This window comes from Limanda limanda, chromosome 12, assembly GCF_963576545.1.
Source record: "Limanda limanda chromosome 12, fLimLim1.1, whole genome shotgun sequence".
Classification (NCBI taxonomy): domain Eukaryota; kingdom Metazoa; phylum Chordata; class Actinopteri; order Pleuronectiformes; family Pleuronectidae; genus Limanda; species Limanda limanda.
In genome coordinates, this window is record NC_083647.1 from 13,033,736 (window position 1) to 13,055,073 (window position 21,338).

General features: G+C 42.9%; 1 protein-coding gene across 1 annotated transcript; it reads right to left on the minus strand.

Annotated features, from left to right (window-relative positions):
* Nucleotides 1–3,627: 3,627 nt before the first annotated feature.
* On the minus strand, nt 3,628–20,334 carry tmem63c (transmembrane protein 63C). The gene is made up of 22 exons (XM_061083191.1): nt 20,119–20,334; nt 17,632–17,711; nt 15,935–16,022; nt 13,947–13,984; nt 13,059–13,201; nt 12,039–12,090; nt 11,809–11,917; nt 11,246–11,319; nt 11,006–11,086; nt 10,805–10,925; nt 10,499–10,632; nt 10,231–10,353; nt 8,607–8,760; nt 8,404–8,510; nt 7,682–7,768; nt 6,625–6,690; nt 6,376–6,538; nt 6,182–6,287; nt 4,982–5,149; nt 4,775–4,887; nt 4,621–4,695; nt 3,628–3,858 (listed from the first exon to the last, which is right to left on the minus strand). Exons 1-22 carry the CDS (start codon nt 20,326–20,328, stop codon nt 3,628–3,630), a joined length of 2,523 nt encoding a protein of 840 aa, XP_060939174.1. The 5' UTR covers nt 20,329–20,334.
* Nucleotides 20,335–21,338: the final 1,004 nt, after the last annotated feature.

Sequence of the window (21,338 nt, forward strand, 5' to 3'; positions counted from 1 at the left end):
TATGTCATCAATCTTATGAAAGTAGAAAACGTCTCATGATTTTATATGATTAATGTTGAAGTTGTTAAATTAACTAGGAGGGGAATTCTGGTATTTTTCTACCCAGGAGCCTATGTATTTAAGTATGGGTGTGTAAATGAAGTAGATCACCCCCGCCAGCAGCTGTGACATGGCGAAAGTGGCTACATTATAATCTTAAGGGGCCAATTTTTTCACCAATAAATGTTGCTGAATTCTGAGCAAAGACGCAGACTAACAATTTGAGCCTTTTATGATGATAGAAGTACATTTAGTGGACATTTGGTGGACTGTCGCAGTTGCCCCATTAGCTTACATTGTAGCCTCACACCCAATTTTACAAACCCAGTTTTCAAAATACCAGAATTCCCCTTTAAATCCACAATCATGACCATTCAGCTGTTCTGATGGGAACTGATCAAAAACTCATTGAAAGAAATAACACAATGGAATAGCAATTGATAAACAGCTTTTTTTTGTTTTTTATCTTTGACGAAGAGCTTGCTCATACATCATCATATGCTAAAGAAAAAACAGCAGCTGATTGAAAACACCAAGGCACCAACAAGGACACAATTCAATAAAACATCTTAAAAGAAAGAGAGACACAACTGCTCTGATGTGGAGACACAGTAAGTAAGGTTATTGTTGAGCTTAAAGTATATTTATAAAGTTTATAAGGACCTTGGACACAGCAGTTGACAGAAGTCTCTGTCCAAAATCTACAGGTTTTTTCCAGAGCTTTCTCCCAGGTTACATGGTCTTCATCAAAGGCAAAAATTTGCTGAGTTGCCATAGGACTTTTGAACTTTCCACTCCACTAAGCATCCTAATCACACCTTCCTACATGTTTTAGCATACAACTCGAAATATATTTTTCTTTCTTGAAGGTTCCAGAAAAAGCAAGTAAGTGGATCTTGAGCGGAGAGACTGTTTTACCAACATGATGACAAGTTTCAAAACTGAAAGTCTGAACAACACAGTTAAATGACTAATTAGCAAACTAATCTACTGATGAAGACCATGTGATATCATTGAAATATGCGGAAAAAAGCTCAAAAGCAGCTCATGGGTGAAGACTCTTTAGTTTATGCGGAAATGGAAGGAGTTCACTGCTGACATTTAAATAAAAATGAAGTACTGTTAGTGAGAATGAGAATCATGACTCTGGGTGGTTGAGCTTTTATGTCCTGGTCGTTTCCTCCGCTCTTTAGTTTTCAGTCCATGCAGCATATTTCAGGCCATGCTGGATTGTCATACGAAAGGGAGTTTTTCTTCAAGGCACAGCAAGAGACAAGAAAACAAAATTTACATTCAGGTCTATGAGAAAACCTTTCACCCCCACCATGACGAAACAAAAACAACCCCAAGATACAAAACCTGGAAACACACAGGCTAACGGCAACTCATGTGAAACGTGACTGTCAATGCATACCTATAAGAACACAGTTTACATGCAGTGGAGCGTCACACAGAATAGAGATAACTGACATCATGGGGCTGTAGTGTTAAGTTTGACTATTTGTAGTTGGGACATTTAAGAATAAATAAACTTGAGCCACTATGGTAACAAGATACTTAAAAATAGTATTTTTTACAGAGGGTGGTACCTTTAATGTGACATTTATCATTTCATGTAACTTGTCAAATGGATGAATTCTATGAGTCGGCTCCATGGCCTGTTATCAATCCATAGTGTGCTTCTAAATTTTGATTTTTGTTTTTCTTTCTTGCTGAGAGTTAGATGAGACGACTCTCATGTCTACTCTATCTGTTGAATATGAAGCTGTCGTCAGCAGGTTAGTCAGTGATGGCACATGGGAAATATTTAGGAGGAAATTACAATAAACAAGTCATATCCAAGAAAGCAATAACAACACAAACAATTAATTAAAATTAAAAACAATATTTTAACACAGCCAATGTTTAGACAAACAAGTATTTGACTCATTTTATCATTAAAAAAACTCCAAATATGATTGTCTGAAAAGATAGAATGAACACATCGTCCAGTGTAAACACAGATGTAGGGTCAATATTTTACTAACCTGATTATTACAACTCCAAATGATTTCACAAAATAATGAAATAATAGTACAGACATAAGTGGTGGTGGGGTGCTGACTTTGTTTTTCTGTTAGCTGGCAGAATGACACTAACACTTCTGGAACGAAACTTTTTACATTTTGGAGAAGATCTGGACCAGGGGGCCTTTATCAAAGTTGCTTAATAGGGCATTTTTCAACATTTTCGTTGATTCCTTGAAAATAATACATGAATCAGACATATTCAGGGGACTGATGAGTTTGTGGCATTTAGTGCAAATCCAATTAAAAATCTGAATCAATTGAATTTAAATGTGGTTTTGTAAGGAGCCTGTTGGACCTTGACAAAGATACATGTACTCTGAGTTCCACTCTAATTTAATCTAATAGTTTTTAATATTATTTGATTTAATTTGATTCAGTGAACATTGATTGAACATTCAGTGTATTGTCCGCCTAACCCATCTGAAACACCCACAGATTATAGAGTAGAAAATAATTAATTTCATTAATTCATTCATTCATTTAATTGCCCTAAAGACCAGATTGCTGCCTATTGTAGTGTAAAATGTTCGTTTTAATTAATACAAAAATCATGAATGTTATATTTAATGTGACGGCATGAGATAGATTTTCTCTCAGCTTCACCAACTCTGACCAATCTTCTGATCTTACACTCAGCAAGAAACCAAATAAGCTCAATAATAACTTTTCATTTCAATTAAATAAATAAATAAAGGTACATTTGTATCATATACACAGTCAAGACAGCATAATTAGGGAATACTCTGATTGAGATGAAGCGACTTTGCAAATCCCTGCTCGCTCTCAAGTGCTTCCCCCCGCTCGCAAACGGAAGCACAACATCAATGACACCAAAAATACAGTAGCAAAAATAGCGACCTGAAGTTGATGATGGTTACAACAAAGCTTCAGGTTCAGTCAAGCTGCTTGGGCCCTCCGCGGAGAGGGATTACATTTATTACAGTGCATCTCTGACTTACATTCGGCCCTCCGTCTGTCTGCTCTCTCGCTGCAGATGGCTTCACAACTCGCTGCCCTCACCCTCAGCCTCCCCGAGCTCTGCTGCCGAGGAACCAGATATCACCCGCGCCCGGACCACTCTGTCAGTCTGCGGGGGCGGGCCGGCTCACACCACCCACTCTGCTGGGAACTTTCACCCCCTCTCGTGAAGTGGCACCGCATCTCTGATCTCTGATATGGGCCGCTCCACCTCAGTCGCTTTCGTTACGTTTAACTTGCACATGAAGCCACAGAAGCACAGTAAAGTTGTTTTATCAAGATTGATGTGTGGTTGTCATGTCAGTTAGAAATATTCAGGAGAAGTTTTTGGCCGACCGCTGATTCTACATTTATTTTTTGAATCCTGCTCCTGTATTCTTTCGATCCATTCCTCTCCAGGTTCCTCATCATATTAATCTCAGGGTGGTGAGGCAGCTAAGTTAGCGTCTGAGGTCAGAGGCAAAAACGTAGCATTGCGACATTAAGCAATCTGTGTTCCCCAGGCGAAGGACACGGGAAAATCAGCTGGAGGGGTTTGGTGTTACTGGTAGCCCACAGGGCTGTCCATGAGCGGGCTGGAGCAGTAAGGTTCTGGGGGGTCTTGGAGCTCAGTCTCATGGGTCCGGGTATGGTCTTCCTCGCTCTCCTCTTCCTCCGCTGGGTTGTGGTTTGAACCCTGTGAGCTGGCCATGGCACCGTAGCCGTGGTGGGCCGGGGAGGGCATCGGAGTCAAAGCCAGCTCTGGCTCCAGTAGCACAGACGCCACAAACAGCTGCAGGAGTGGAATCAACATACAGTTTATCATCGTGTCACACACTGAATTAAGAAATTCAAAGGGAGTGTGTGAGATGGAAATTGGAGTTTGTTGTCACAGCCTAAACTTAAGATTGAACAATTTCAACATGTATCATGATTAATGTATTATTCACAGTCAGTGCAATATGTATTATTTTATCAGTAAATTAAGATCTTATCAAATTAATAAATCTAAGGGCCACCATGTCAAGGATACAGATTTAAAAATAAAGCATATGAAAAATATCGAAATCCAATTTTCCACAAACACTTAAAGGTAGGATTTGTATTTTGATTCAGGAACACTTATTATCCCATCTGTTGGAATCCTCTTCAAGTCCTGATAGCGATCAAAAAATATAGTTTTCCAGAAAAAAAGCTGGTGTCTGTAATAACAGGACTGTAATAAACATGAATAAATTATGCTGAAGTACCTGTGTGTCACTAAACGACCTGCCTGTCTGTCTTGAAAGAAAAACAGCATACAGCTGAATCAATTTAGTGCAGCAGGCTCTTGCTAGCTTTTTCCAGGATTACCAACCCTAGCTTTAAATGTACTTGCCTGAAAAAAAACTGGGCCTTTGGCTATATACAAAATGCTTTGTAAAATGTTCAGTATTCATTAAAGGCGTATGTGAATATTTAGAAATAGATTGAAATAAAAAGAAATGCACATAACTAACATGATCCTATGTTTTAAGGGTGTCTTGGCTAATAGGAGGAAATATTGGTACTGTACATTGGAGGCCGTGGTGGATGTCCCAGTGCTCCTGTCTGCGTCAGTGAACGTCCCCTCTGTTGGCTGATCAGACATCTGAAACACAGAGAGGAGCTGAGCATCAGAGTTTCTTCAGATGAACCTGATCCCACTGGGTCCCAGTAAAGCTGCTGACCTGGTAGCTCATTGACTTGTCCGGTCGCTTCCTAAGGCACAAGCGGAAGAGACAGAAGACGATGCAGGAGAGCAGGGACACGAAGGTGAAGAGGGTGATGGGATGCACTGCACCTTTAAAAACAAAAGATAGAGTGCAACAAATTTAAAACCTTGAAGCCGTGTTACACAACTGTTACACAGGAAATAATTGTGTGTGATAAAGTACCTAATTTGAGCACAGAGAAGAAGAGCAGCCAGAACATGCAGAGGAGAGGGGCCAAGACGACCTGGTTGATGGCGGCTCGGTGGATCCGCTGGCTGAGTTTGGTGGGAACGTATGCATAGTAGATGTTGTATCGGTCGACCATGTGCTTCAGGATCACGTAGAGCAAACCTGCAGGGACACGACAACACATTTAGAGTTACGATTTTTACACGGGGCCTCTGCAAGACAACAACCTTAAGATTAAGAAATAAAATAAATAAATAAATAAAATAAATAAATGAAGCTTCTTTTTAATCATTCGCAATCATCTCTCTCTCTCTCTCTTTGACACAATCTCATCCAGCCAATCATGTGGTTGCAGTCAAACTTTTAAATCCTTTCTTCTCTCTCTCTTTCAGTCAGCGGCTGTAACCTGCCTCCACCCCAATCTCCTTCAATTTCCATCCAAAGCCCAAAGTCATTCATCATCATATCAAGATCCTCGACCACCACCAGCGTCTAGACCTCGGGCAGATTCCTATTCTTCGTTCTGCTTCACCCTCTTCTAATCCCGAGGGGTCTAAATCCCAAAAGACTCATATTTACCTTCACTTTCTATGTTATGCATGACAATAAAAAGGCTTTTAGAAAATAAATTTGGAATTAATGGAAATTTGAAGCATGTGGTCAGAACTTTAGGACAAACAGCCAAACAAAATTATCTTGGAAAATGTTATCAGAGCTGACGTTGACTGATGGATAATCTAATTTGGGGTTAATCCAATGAATTGTCATTATAAATTATACATGTCTGTACAGCAGGATAAACAATTTTGAATATCTCAAGCAATGATATGTTGGAATAACAAGTCACTTTGATGCATTTTTTTTAATTAATATTTTGCATTTTCAGATTATTTGCCTCATGCCTCAAACATCAGTCTGCTGTAGACAGGTAAAATCCGCAGAGCAGCAGGGAATGAAATACTGGAGCCTGTTTGGGCTGCAGCTCGGTGAGCTCTGGGCAGAGACAGGAGCAGAGTGGGCGTCTGGCTCGCAACTCACTCTGTCTGGGCGTCTGGGACTACAGCAGCAAATTCACACAGTCTGCATCGGACTGGCAGGCGCAGAGGAGAGCGAGGTTACAGTATGAGGGGAAACACAGGGAAAACAGGGAGAGAAGAAGGAGGTAGAGGAGGATAGAGACGGCATGTCGCTCACCAAAGGGCGTGATGATGGGACATGTGATGCTGTAGGTCATGGTGACAGCAAAGATGCACATAGTCCAGGCGTACTCCAGGCCAAACTGGAACTCATAGGCCTGACTCTGCAAACAAATCACAAAAAAAACAGAGTGAGCTTCTTAAACTTCACAATATGAAAATGCTGACACAAGCACAAAAGGCTCAACTGACCCGTTTGACGTGAATCCGCTCGGCCTGGGACTTAGCGAAGCAGAGGCGGATGGCGTACACCGTCAGTGCCGGGATCCGGAGCAGCTCCATAGACGTGCCAATCAGGCTGGACGTGATCACGTAATTCACAAAGAACGCACCGTTGTCGGGAAGGAACACACACCTGCACCAAGGACATGACATTGAGTGTTTGCCTGTATCTGACAAATCCCCCCCATTTTATCTTGATGAAAAATAGATTAAACTTACTGGAATTTGACTTCCTTCTCATCCAGGAAGTTGACATCAAAGAGCCAGGTGAAGAACAGGTCCAGACTGCAGAGAAAAAACATATAGAAAAATCTTAAGAACTGCATGAAAAAAAACTAGAAGACTCTTCAATACACTATATAACTCCAACAAGGCTGAGCAGTCCCCTTATGAAACACATTTTAATCCACTACATTTTTATTTGGCTCTGCACACAAATATCAGTCCCATAATTAGAAGGGTCCTTCCCTGACCAGAAATGGGAAGCAACAAAGGTACAAATACTTTTTCTCCCTACTATTTAAAACTGGCTTGTTACTTTAGTTTTAAAGGCTCAGTGTGTAAAATTGTGTGGTGAAGTTGCATGTTGCAGCTGAATACCCTTCACCTCACTCTCCCGTTTTAAGCATGAAAGAAAACCTGTGGTGGCCTTCAGTTGTCAAAAAAACTCCAAAAGGTCTTTAGTTTGTCCAGTCTGGGCTACTGTAAAAAACATGTCGACCTCTGTAGAGAGGAGTCGCTCATGATGTAAATATATATGATTTAAATATTAAGGGCTCATTCTACAGTAAAGAAAACATTGATTCATACAATTTAGATGAAAGGTTTAGATGAAGGTTATTTTAAGGGGGATTATCCAATTATCTATTTTAGTTTGCAACATCGACCACCGCCTTTCCAGCATCAAGACACATTTCAATCCTAATCACTCGCCTTATTTTAACGCCTTGTTTTTCGTTTTATCTGAAGTAAGAGTGGTTTATGTTTAATAGTCTTCAAACTATATCAATGCTTTGCACGGATACAGCCGTTAGAAATAGGCTTTTCACTTTTATACATTCAGTGCATTTCAGAGATTTTACTTTTATACTTCTGCTTGGTTGACTCAGGACTTGTATACTTTTACTTGAGTCGTATTTGTATTTATACTTGAGTAAAGACTGTGTGTACTTTTGCCACCTGTGTCCCTGACCCATACTTCATCCCTTCGCCAAGTTTGGTGATATCCGTCCAGTAGTTTTTTGCGGCAATGAGCATAAGAAGTGTGTGGTTGTACCTGGACAGACCGAGCGAGGGCAGGATGATGACCATGAAGACCAGCAGTAAGAAGCACTTGTGCATCGTTACTTGGTTCTCACCAGATCTGAAAGAGCAGATGACAGAGATGAGGGATCGTAAGAACATCCTTAATGCGATGCATGTTTACAAATCCATCTCCACCATTACTAATGCATAATGTGAAGTAATGTGACTTTACATTTACAGGACTGTCGGGTTCATGAGCACGTACTATACGTTTCACTCCAGTAAACAGACGATTTGCATTCGCTCTTTCGCACATCACGCCTGCACAACATGTTTGTGGGGGGGTGGTTATGTAAAGAAAGGCGGCTCATAGGTGCTGCATGAGGTTGTCTCCCCTCCTCCTCCTCCTCCTCCTCCTCCTCCTCCTCCTCCTCCTCCTCCTCCTCCTCCTCCTCCTCCTACCAGTCGCCATGTGCTGCTCCTCTGCACACGGCGACTACAGTGCATATCATTATCCTCACATGGAGATCTCTATGACAACCTGCCCAGAATAACAGTGCAGGGAGAGTGACAGCGAGAAGGAGGGAGAGAGTAAAGAGGTTGAAAGAGAGAAAAAATAATAATTGAGATGAAAAAAAAAAAATGCTGAGAGTTGAGAGGAAGACAGGCAGCTACACATGAAGAGTCCATTTGAAGGGAGGCATTTCCATTTCAGAGGAGAGAGGAGAGAGGTGGTCGATGGCTGGTGAGTACCTGGTCCAGTGGGACTCAAAGAAGGCTGAGTAGTAGACGATGAAGGGCAGAAGCACTGAGAACGCCCACAGCAGGAGGGTCGGGAAGAACTGGGTAATGACAGGGCTCTGTAGTGGAAAAGTGAAATGGTTAATTATTGACACCGAAGAGGTTAAAAAAAAAAAACGAAGCCCAGAGGTTACAAGTCGGTTTCCAACTCTGACCTGCAGGCTCTCCACGGGCTTGGTGACGTTGAACTTGTCCATGGTGTTGACGATGATGGCGGGAGTGGTGAGGAAGAAGAGCAGCAGGAAGAGGAGGATGTTGAGGAGGACGCAGCGGAGCCACCAGCGAGAGCCACACACCGACAGGTTCTCCCTGGTGGTGGGAGAGAAATAATGAGCCTCTGTTCACAACAATCATCCAGGAGCACAGACAGCACATTATAACACTTCTCTCCCCCGACACACCAGTGCTGCGGGTACTGACAACAGCCTGGAATAGCCAGTCATTTCTTCTCTGTAACTTGGCGAGTGCGTTTCCACTGGCCTGGACTGGATAGCAGGTTGGCAGCGGTGCACTTGGATGCTGAGTTTTAATGATGGAACACAAGTTCCTGCATAACCCCAGCAGCCTGGTGCTGCTGCTCTAACAGTACACAAACACATGCCTGCATACAAACACGCTGCAGCCAATCAGGCGTGAAGCATAAAAACAATGAGCGCTACCATCCCCTTGGTTAATCACCCATATATATGCATCACTCGTTTGTTACATAATCTCACTGAGCCTGCTGCATTCACTTTCCAAGATAGGAAACATGCATAATGGCCTCGCATCCAATCACTGATGGGGAATGAGTTTTAAAAGGTGTTTGAGAGCTGCAAAAACATCCTGATACATCCTGAACGCTGCTGTTGGTTGTTTCAGAGTTTCTTCAAGCAGAGAACAGTTCTCGATAAAAAAAGAAACAGTATAGATAAGACTCCTTGAGGTCTTCGACTACAAATTGCACAGACAAGCCTTATTAAAGTCATAGAACTAAAAAAAAAACTAAAAAGTCCAATCATGATCCTGAGGTTTCCAAAATGTAAAATTTGTCTGTTCACACCTGGTGTTGAAATGCGGCCTGAATGTGTCTCCTGCGACCACTAGTGATCAGATCTCACTTCCCCCTCCATATGCAAATACTCATGTACTCAAGTATCCGTACTTCACTTGAGTAAGTTCTGAAAACTTTTTACATTTACTCCCTTCAGTTTAACACGCATATCTTTACTTTTTACTCCTCACTCCTTTCACTCCCGCGACCATCTCACTTCCCAAATGACCAAATTACCTTGTCTACAAACAAATAAACGTATTAATCAACGTGAACGCAGTCCTTCATATATGTCCCAGGAGGCCTTTGAGTTCACACATCGTAAAGAATGTGGCCACACGTGTCTCAGATCACCTCCGAATGTGGTCTGAGTGATACAGGCGTCCAGACCTGAACTCAGCGCTGACTACTTGATATTAGATCACTCAGGACGGATGTTAGTGTCAGGCCAGAACGGGGTCTTAATGACGAATAAGACAAAAATAGTTGTTACGCTCAAATTCTGTGTCCGTGTGTGTTTCCGTTGGACGCTCTGGTTTCCTCCCACTGTCCAAACACATGCCAGCTACATTAAAAGACTGTGGATGTGAGTAATTTACACATCCCTGTGACCATGCACAGGATAAGTGTTTGTAAATAATAGTAGGACAGAGGAAGTTTCTAGACTTTGGGGAGAATTGAGGGAAAATCCAAGAAGAATATTGGGACTGATGAGTTTTAAAAAGCACCATGTGGTTCTGGCTTACCAGATGATGTCACTGGGAGCGGGTGCATAGCCGACCCCCCATTGGTGAGATTGCACCACCGTGGTGATGCTTGACTGCTGGGGTCTGCGGCGGCAGTGCACACGACTGTAGTCCTTCACAATCCTGCAGAACAGAGAAGAAATGTGCATCAGGCACTGAAGAAGCCTCATATCTTCTTCTTGATGGTTTCTCCCCCGCTGTGACGGGGTTTGTGTGGCGACAGGCGCTGACACACATAAACCTCAGTGTCACGCTGCTGTTTACTCACACTGCCGTCATCCTCTCATCTCGAAAAGTCACGAAGGCGATGCCGAGCCGCTTCAAGGAGATGCGATTCTTCTCGGCGTTGAACTCGTCCGTCCGCTTCTCTTCCAATTCGCCGTAGTACTGCTCTGCATCCACCTGCACGGAAAACAAAGTTATCTGTTTCTCTCAGAAGTCTATTACAGATACAGATATTACAGTGTGGACTGCAGTGCCATCCAGTGGCAGCATCCTCTCTGTGCAGCACAACTAGGCTACAACTCCACAAATAAAACCATGTGCAAATCACCACATCACTGATGAAATGTACCTTTTCAAAGCCACAGATGTCGCAGCAGAATATCTGAGCACACGGATGAGTCTTGATCATGATCTTTCCGTCTTTTTGGGCTTTGGTGGCAAAATACAGCCTTCCCTTCATCGCTTTACGCCTGCAGAAAGCAGAAGATAAGAGCTTCACGCTGGTAATAAACTAAACTGTGTTGTTTCCCATGTAATGCAACGACCCTACCTCTCAAGGTCCAGCCTCATCAGCTTGTGGATGTCGAAGCAGAAGCGGATGTCGGTGACAGTGCAGCTGGGGTAGGCCTCACTGGTGAACAGAGAAGAAGATATGAATCAGAAAGCCGAGCATGTGCATGTACATGTACGTGAAATGGACACGACAGGGCTTCCTGGTGACAGTAAAGAAACATAAAGACAGGATGTAACCTAACAAAATAGAGAGATAGAAAAAGTAGACATGTTGTACTGTAAATGTTTGGTGATGAGTCCTGGGTCAGAGATCTCTCTGGGTATAGAGGTGATCATCAGTGTCCTGGCTACCTGCAACACAGAAGGTAAACACCATCAATTGTTATGTTAGGATAAACTGCAAACCAGCCCCTACATGACCAGACCCCCATCTAATCCAGAGGATTGTTTGCCGTCAAATAAAAGCCTCCATAGTTTCTATCGTGGCTGTAGACTCTTTGTCTTGTTAAACATTTTCAGGTATTTTCTTAATGGTGTAGTTTATGCTATGACCTTTGCCAATAGGTAATAATTTCCCCAATGTCTGTCTGTTGGTTCATTTTTAAGGATTACACAAAAACTACTAAACTAAGTGCCACCAATCTTGGGCCTGGGAAGGAAACAAATAAATTTATGTGCAGTTCTGAGACAATTCTGCCATTCTGGTTTTTACAGTGAATGTTTGGGCCCCCTCGAAAACAAAATTATCCATTTCAAAGACTTTATCCCTGAAATATAAAACTTTCTAAACAAAACTGAGTTGATAAGATGTTTGAACCAGACGATTTGATGGAGACCGACCTTCTCATCTTCTCTGTACTCCAGCCTTATCGAGTGATGAACCATGCAGAGCGACGTGATGATGAAGTAAACCAGAGCGAGGATGCTGTGGAGCCACAGGAAGCTGTCCCTGTCGACCAAGAACACACCACTGTGCTTTCAATCCATAAAGATGAACCAGTGTTTTCACTTTCACGGCTCTGTGGTGTTTCATGAGATTTTTAGGTCATGCGTGCAAGTGTTACACTTACTTTGCACTGACATTAGCCAGTGTTGTTCTTCCAAAGTTTTCAGGACTGTCTCCTGTAGGAATAATGAAACAGGACAGAGAGCGAGACGTTTTAATTCTCAGACGACTTTAAGGAAACTCCTCCTCTTCTGTCTGGAGGATGAGGCAACCATGAAGCAATGTCACTATTCAGGGGAACACATTTGACTTTTTATTTTGAAATCTGCCTCAGCTCAAGGACATTTCCACCAAAAAATCAAATTAGAAAAAATCAAACATCGCACTGATGCCGAACTCTGCTGTTCCAAATCAGACACCCTTTGTTTGCTGTTGCCATGGCAGCCAGTCAACATGTGTCGGTTTATTTAATGACCGGGGTGACACACTCGTCCTAAAGATTGCAGCCGACAGTAATAAAAACAAGTTTCTGCGGACGACCCAGCTCCTCGTAGACCCGGCAATGGCTACTGCCTTAGTCCCCTTATGGAACTTCTTACTCAACACTTCCTAAAAAGAAAAAAAAAAAAGCACACAACCGCCAGAAGGCATTTCTGCTGCGATACAGCAGCTGGTGTTGTTGTGCAGCGTCCCGTCCCTGACACCTACATGGGCAAGACGAGAGGAAATGAAGCACTTTCTATTCCTACAGTCTGACTCGGGGAAGCACTTGATGAGTTGCCACTGGTATGTGAGTTGGATGAAGTGTGTGTTTGTGTTAAATGAGTAGTTCTACTCCATCATATTGTTTTATAAGTCAAGTTAAAATGATCCTTCAAGTTGATTTCTCTTTTGAGCTTATTTTACTACTGCAAGACACGTTTTAAGTCGACTGTTGCCACAGATTATTTCAAGTTAAATTCTCTACGTTCAACCAGTACATCCTGTGTGTGTCTGTGTGTGTGTGTGTGTGTGCGTGTGTGTGTGTGATCGTCTCTGTGTGGCCTGGCCTTGCTCCCTGTGAGGTGCCCCATGTTACTTTAGGGATATCCTCTGGCCTCTCTAACAACCGGCTAGCCGAACCATCATGTGAGGATTTAAATACCCAGGAGGTTCCCGGAAAAGTTGACCGGCAGGATTACGGCCAAAGACAGCAAGCACACTACGGTCATGAGCAGGATGATGTGGCGCTGGAAGGACAGGTACGTGACGGCATCGATGCCACATTTGCTGCGGATCTCCTCGTCCCTGCAGGAAGAGAGAGGAGGAAAATGTTCTAAATTCCGAAACACCTGATATCCCAAACTCCGACATATTGAAAGATACTGAAAAGGGGTCAGTGATGAAATTTCCACTTGTGCAGATGTAATAGTAATCAGACGGGTGTGATCTCAGCCAAGCACATGCATGATGTCCCTTCCACTGCCGGGGCGACCGGGCCAAAGGCTTGTACCTCATCATGACTTAAACTGTGGCACGACAATTTGATGCCAGAAGCTGCGGTCACCAGGCGGGAGCTTCAGAAAACTCAGTGTCATAAAAAAGAACAAGAGAAAAAAGAGGAAAGGAAAAAAAAGACATAAAGAAAATAGGTGTGTGCTGGTCTCATGGAAGCCCACACATTGAGAAGACTCAGGGTGGGTTTGCACTTTCCCATGGGATCCCAGGGTGAGCCGCTGGCATGACAGCTAAAAACAGCAGCACGCAAACTCCACAATAATACTATGGAAACCATGGACACCATGGAAATCCCTTTTTTTTACAGGCTAAAATCTGTTGTGTGCAGTCAGACTCGAGTGCAAATATCCACCGGGGAACCATGGCACCAGCGGTCACACGAGCCCAGACGCGTTTGTTTTTGCAGCTAAATGAGATATAACACAAGACTTTACATTTGAGGAGTGACATCATGCTCGAAGACAGAGGGCCAATAAAAGGATGGAAGCCTGGATGAGAGGAGGGTGAAATAATTACAACGTCTTTCTTTACTTACTTCATATGGTAAAGAGATGAGAGCCACGAGCAGAAGCCCTGGAAGGAGACGGGAATCATAAAACATGGATCGGTTATTCAGGATAATAAATGACACGTGCATGCGAGGCCGGGCCACATCTGGCTGCCAGCGTGCATCCACTATTTGCATAGTAATGAGGTCTGCAGAGTGACGGGGGGGGGGCCGAAGGGTTTAATAGGTCTGGAGCAGTAACCGCTTTAGTGCAGCCTCAGCTTTGTGTAGGCACATGACTCCAGTCTGACTCTTTGTCTTCGAAACAGCACAGTGACCTCAGCCTATCACACAGGTGTCATGGTGTCACACACGGTTCAGCTGAAACTTTCCTCCTACAACAGATGACGTCTCGGGACAAGTGGAGTTTACTGTAAAAATGCAGAGAGGCCGGATTTCTAGACATCACTATATCACAGACAAATGAACGGGGACACCTTGTTATAATGACTGTAAATACACGAGGCCATGATGGGGAAGCCTGGCAGAATGTCTGACATTAGTGGTCATGTGGATTATAGCGTTCCCATACGTGAGACGTGTTTTTACGTTTCCCATTGTGCACTCTCCGACATATTTTGCTTTGTGAAGGTAATTGGACTCTTCTCCTCAAATACTATGTTTCTTTACCATAATTATACTATATCAGGAACCATGTGGAGTTTTTTTTAAACAGGAGTGGCGCTGTAGAGCAGTGTTAAGATGAGGAGATATGTTTAAGTGTGCATGTCAAAAGCGTGGGAGTGACATAACATAGCATCAGTGTCTGAGAGGGGAAAGCATGTCGAATGTCGTCTTTAACATTTCTAATATTCCCAGAGCCTTTAAATTAACTTCTGAGACTCAACGATAATTATTTGCTGCTCTTGTGTTTCCCGGCTTTGTTTGCAGTTCACATCAGCATCGATCACCCAGTGTGCTGAGCTGCACTGGGCAGCAGTAAAAGGGAGAGACAGTGGAAAAGTTTCCATCGTGTGGTACGGAGACGTTCGGCTAATCTCGTTCTGAACCGCAGCCACTGGTGGGCAGAGCGGCCGAGCCGGTCGCTGGGGCGGAGGGGGGGAAGGAAGCCAGAACACTCACTTGTGAAATGTCCAAAAATTATAACTTGTCCTCCAGAGACAAATCTGAAGATGGAGAGGATCTTTGCAAAGGGGGCATTCTTTAGTACAACTTATTTAGCCGTAAGCAGAGCTAGCACCAAACAGCTTCAAATAAAACAATTAAAGAAACATAAATTCACAAAAGAGAAATGTTGTGCTCATATTCAGGCGCATCATTTTACTTTGGGTTATTACTTGTAAACGTGTCATCATGTTAGCAAACAGTTACCTATAAACTGTACACACGCGGCAGATAGGACGCTGAGTCAATATTCACTCTCCTTTTACCTCTGATCTAGTTACCAAAATATGTGGGACTCTTGAGAGATGCATAAAACACAGTGAATAAAAAAACATAAATATATGTCTCTGTACCTGTTTTAAAAGCCAGGGAGTAAAAACAGGTTTGGAGGAGAGTTTTAAAGAGTCCAAAGTGGATGAGGTCCTGATGTGGACGGGCCGATTGTTCCACAGCTCAACAGTTAGTATCTTATCATGTCTGCCGTTGGGTGCGGGACACATTCATAAAGCTGGAAGTGGGTTTATCAAAACTTATTTTCCATCAGAGTGGACCTCAGAACAATAGGACCAAAACAACGAGCTAAAAGATGCTAAAAAACAACAACAATGATTCCGTACTGAGGGCAACTGCAGAGTTGTGTGATCATTCTGTGTTGGTTTGATTTTATGAGGTAAGAAATGCATTCAGCCTCTTTGTTAGACCTTAAGGACGTATGAAGCGTGTTTGGTTGGAACACGGTGAATGTAAACTTAACAGTCTGTTTATGGGGAACTCAATAGGGAAGCTTTGATTGATCTAACAGTGCCGGTTCCTTGGTGCTTTTAAGAAGTGATGGAGAACTCAGAACTCACCAGGTCCTTGGTCTCAGAGTCAGAGGGGCTGGACTCGGAGGGAGACTTCTCCTTCTCACTGGGTTCTCCATAAAACAGGGACGTCAGACTGAAGTAGAGAGAGAAACAGCAGGATCATCACATTGACTGCAGCCTGACATGAAGTTATCAGTCTATAGTACGGTATCAATTTCTGGGCTTCAAGGGAGATCACAGCCGCGACACAGACAGGCATGTGACAGACATGTGTTGTCACTGCCGCAGTCGGCCCTGTTCCAGCACCCGTGTGAAAACTAACCCTCAGTGCTTGAAGACATTACAAAGTGTGGACAGATCTAATAGAGCCAGTGTGATGATTGAATCTGTGGATATTTCTCTGTGGGCTGCAACGCTGACAGTTCAACAGCGTGTCAAATTAAGCAGCATAATTGTGTTAGCATGAGAGAGGAGCGCTTGGCAAAACACACAGATGCTGCCTGCCTGCCCTCAGGTGCTGCGGAGCGGGCGCCGGTCAGGCAGAACTAATTGAGCCTCCTTCACTCCAACAGAGAGCAGGCTCCGGTCAAGCAGGAGAAAACCTCTGCTGAGTGAACCTGGAGCCGTCTCACAACCCTTGAGGTATTCATGTTAGCAACTGATCAGTGTTAGAAAAAGACAGAAGCAAATCATTTGTTAAAGTCTGGGGTTGTTTTCTTTAGTGAACATTATTTTGATATATTGTGGTGGCATAAAAAACGTACAAGAAACAAATTTGTATTACTTCTCAGCTGAAAATAGTTCCACAATAAGCTATCAGTTAATATTACCAACAACCAGCTGTTTTATGAAATAATTTAGCCCCAATCCTATTAGTAGTTGAGTCATTTTAAGGATTTATGTTTCCAATTAGAACCATGGAGCTTAGGGCCGAGTAGATTATTTGTTTAAAGTTTTTTATTAAATTCGTTGAGACAATAAATAGAGAAAACAGCTAATAGAGCCAGTCTTTAAGCCTTGTGAATTATTTATCAGGTGACAATGCCAAATATTGACTGGTTCCAGCTTCTCCTGTGGGGCCATTTAATATATTTCTCAGTTTTATTGAAAATCCTTGGGGTTTCACACTGATGTTCAGACAAAAACAACAATAAAAATATGTCACTTTGTGAAACTGTCTGACAACAAAACAAAAACAACCACATGATTTATAAATAATGAAAATAGTCAAGATCTGCAGCTCTTAACTGAGAGCGGTGACGAGGTTTTATATATATATATATAAACACTGTCTGGTTTGTCTTAACACCGTGAGGTTTCAGCTTCACTGTGAACACTAAGAGGGAATTATTCTGATAAATATTTTGATCACACAAGATAAGTAACTTGTTTGCACATGAACTCTCCGTCCATGAATTAAACTTGATTATAGCCGAGTTCTCTCCATCACAGTAGCTGTGAGTATCAGAAGTTATAAAAGACACATACATTTTGAAGTAGTTATCTTATGTGCACATAAAATAAAAAGATATCACCATTTGGGACTTAAAAGGCACAGACTGCATTAAAGCAGGAGCTGCTTGGAGTGAGTCCCCTTCTGAACAGTACCATTCATACTCAGCAGAGGGAGCTGGAGGCTCCAGCAGCTCCACTGAGACGTCTTACTCCATCTTAAATGTGGACATGGCTACACAGGCAAGCGAGTGTAACCGGTAAGTGTTAAAAACGAGTGAGGGGTGTACCTGTCGTTCTCCATCAGCAGAGCCAGGCGGCCGTAGTCCCAAGCAGCCTTCCTCAGACAGGAGAAGATGAGCAGCAAGAACTGTAAAACAAAACAGGGACATGAACCCAGGGGTGCTGGGGAATCTGATTTACACACACGCACACACACAAACACACTGTTCTCAGCTGCTCTGGCTCTAACAACACCCACATCCTTTCCATATCGCTTGATTTGAAAGCTGAGGCCCGTCTCTATACGAATAATAGACAGGTTGAAAACGCTGCAGCAATAATAAGCCATTTTTTCTCCCTTTAGTAGTACATGGTTGTCTTGGAAACTACCAGAGAGAGGTCAGCGTGCACTCACAAACACAGGCTGTGCACGGATGATCAATGAGTGAAGTCAATGGCGTGATTTTTCCAGATAGCCTCCATTCTGTTATAATTCACAATGAATGACAATAACACATATTATATTAGTGGAGTCGCGCTGAGCAGCCGTGGTTAAATACGGCACGTGATGGATGTCGACAGATGCAAACGGAGTAAAAGTGCAGATGAGTGTTTGACGGCATTTAATCACTCATTGTATTTGCTTTCAGGGGACATTTGGTAAAGTGGGCGGGGATGACAACCACGTTAATAAGGAGGAGGCTCGCATAACTGTTAAACGATTTATTCTTCCGCGATATAAAGCCACGCATAAACAAGCAGGGAGACCTTGTCTGAGGCCTGTGGATGAAAAACGAGCGTGAGTTCTCATTAGCAGTCGGGGCCAAAACTCCATCTTTAAATAAGAATCTCCCAGGTCTCTCGCCGTGTCCCGGTCTCCTCCCTGCCGTTTTACTTGATTGCGTCCTGATGCGTGGGCACGCTCTCCTCAAGTCCCACTGATTACTTCCATATGATGATGGGCCTGATGCAGAGGAGTCACCGGGGGGGTTGTGTGTTTGGAATCATGCTTTGACTCTTGCTCGTCATTAAGAGACGGCGCTCGACCCTCTGCGTTGTCTTGACAACCAGGCGGCGATAAAAAAACGAGCCAATTAAAACACAGAGGTGGCAGATTGAGAGTGACATCAGTGCTGAGATCCAGCCTGACAGGAATGGAGGTGGATGACAAGTGAAAGCGGAAGCCTATTATTATCTGGAGACAAGGAGGAGAGATACACAAGCATGTTTGTAAACAGTGCACTAAGTGCGTTACACAATGTGAAGGGGAAGTCAAGGCGTATTAATATTATCCGTGAGATGCACAGGACAATGTGTTTGATGTTCTGTTTATTCATGCATAGTTCTAAATGAACTAAAAGCCCAGATGAGGAAAAGATGATGTATTAAAAGCTCATTCAGAGTACAAGTTACGTTTTCTTTTGAAATGCACCACAAACTAAAGCTGTTAAGATCAATTTTGTGACATTTACAGCAGTTTATTCCTCACAAATTCCTGAATTTAGTCAAGTGCATCTCAATAAATTGGTGGATTTAAATGGAACAAAATACAAGCAACAAATATCATGAACTTTAGTCCTTAACATGGGTCAAACTGCACTTGTCTCATACCCGAAATAATGTCTTTCAAACTCTGAGTTCATGTTTTGGCTCAAAGGTTATCTCTGCCAATGTCCAGCAGGCCCCTAATGAGACCACATGTAAATTCTTTAGATACTGATTTATTTTTGGATAATCCATAAATACTTTTTGTCTAATCTTGCTTACAAATGAACAGATACCAATGAAAACATAACCTCCTTGGCCGAGTTGGGAGAGATATGCAAAATTTTCCTTCTTATTTTTACGTCTCTTTCAACGGCATTTGCAGCCTTTGAGCATCATCATGATTAAATAGAGGAATGAAATGCACGTGTGTTGACATGTTTCCAATATGTCAGAATCAATGTCACACATTACTGTCACTCCTGATGTTGCTGTTGTATTTCATTATCATCAACAGCAGGGTGAGCTGCTGGAGACAAGATGTCCATTAGACACAAGTGACCATGCACCACGTCCTGCTGTCTGTTTGTATCCGAGCTCTTTATAAAACCTCAGCAGGGTGTTGGCAGTTTGGAAATATTCAGAAGTATTGTGGTCAACATGAAGATATTATACCTTGAAGCATTGGTCTGGGGGGGCAAATGGTGGATAGGTTTCCTGTTAAGAGCAAACATGCTAATAACTAGAGCTGAAATGGTTTGTTGATGAATTGATTTGTAGATAAAAAGAAAATATTGTGTTTCCAAGTGTTTCAGACAGAGGCTGAAAAGAGGAGGGGCCGCAATGAACAGTCCGAGGAAAGTGATGTGTTTCCAGAACATTAGAGCATGGAAACCTTTCAAGTAAAAGCACTAATTAAAATTATGAAGCAGAATATGAACATAATATATCTCCTTGAAACATTCAACTAATTTCCTAACTGACAGCGGCTTTTATGGAGTTATTGTGGAAACTGTATATTATTTTGTCGGTGTGTGTGTGTGCGTGTGTGTGTGTGTGTGTGTCTGTACCATCCAGAGCACCACGTTGATGGCGAGAACCGTGGGCACGCCTCCAAATGGCAGGCCCTGGAGGACGCTGCTGCGGGAGTGGGCGTGGTAGCATCTCTCTGCCGTGTTGTTTTCTTCCCCGAATGAACCCAGGAAGCCCAGAGCACCGAGCTCCAAGGCACTCCCCTCCACAGGGGGCGCTCTCGTCACAAACAGCTCAGGGTGCGCCATCAGCACTGGACCATCCCTGAGGAGAAACAGAGGAAAAAATGATTTCCAATATTAATTTTTGTTTTATTGTATCAAATCATCTCGAAGCTGATCGGCCGGATTCCAGATTTAAAACTTAAAAGAAAAGGATTTCATGAAAGATTTATGGGGAAAATGAATCCATTAATATTTTTAATGGATTCAATAATTTGAATCCAATTTTTTTTAAGGGAGAAAATGAATGAGAAATCTACATGGGGAAGCAGAGCCGGTCTAAAAGTGGACTGTCACTGTTACACTCTATTGCAAATCTTTTTCAAAAATTTGATCTGAGCAAAGGAGTCAAAATGTGGTGACGACAATACCCAAGGAAATTGAGATGTAATGGAGCGAGTTTCTTTTTCACAGTGTTGTGATTCATTCACATCAATTATCTGTCTCTTAATGTGAGTGCGATTATAAAAGCATTTATAGGAATCAGTTCAATGTCCACCACAGTCCATTAGCAGCCATTGATCTGTGTGTGCGTTTCTTTATCTGAGAAATGGAAGTGGAGACGTCACATGGATGGAACAAACTGATTGGATGACGGATTCACTTCAGACTCTTTAAAAGGCCTTTGATAACAAATCCATTTAACAAATCCATTTAACCATGTAGACGACACTAAAGCGCGGCTGTGACAATGAAGAGACTCCATTTACAGCACAAGAGTAAGAGCTTAAATTGTGTTTGAACAGCTTGTTGGGGATTGGCAGTTGTGACCATGTTCTGTGTGCTTCCCTCGTGCAGAGGACATTATCATTCAAACTGCCATGACCACAGAACGCAGGCCTGAACCATCTTTCCTCCAGAAGCACACGCTCGCCCAGCGGCCGATCAATACATTTCCGGCTCCCAGCTGCTCGGTTTGTGTACTCTGCCCGCTGAATAAACAGTCCGACAAAATGGAGAGGCAGCGGTGGCGAGCAGACAAAGCTTTGCATCAATACCGGGAAAATCTCCTGAGTGAAAAACGTCAATCGCGAGAT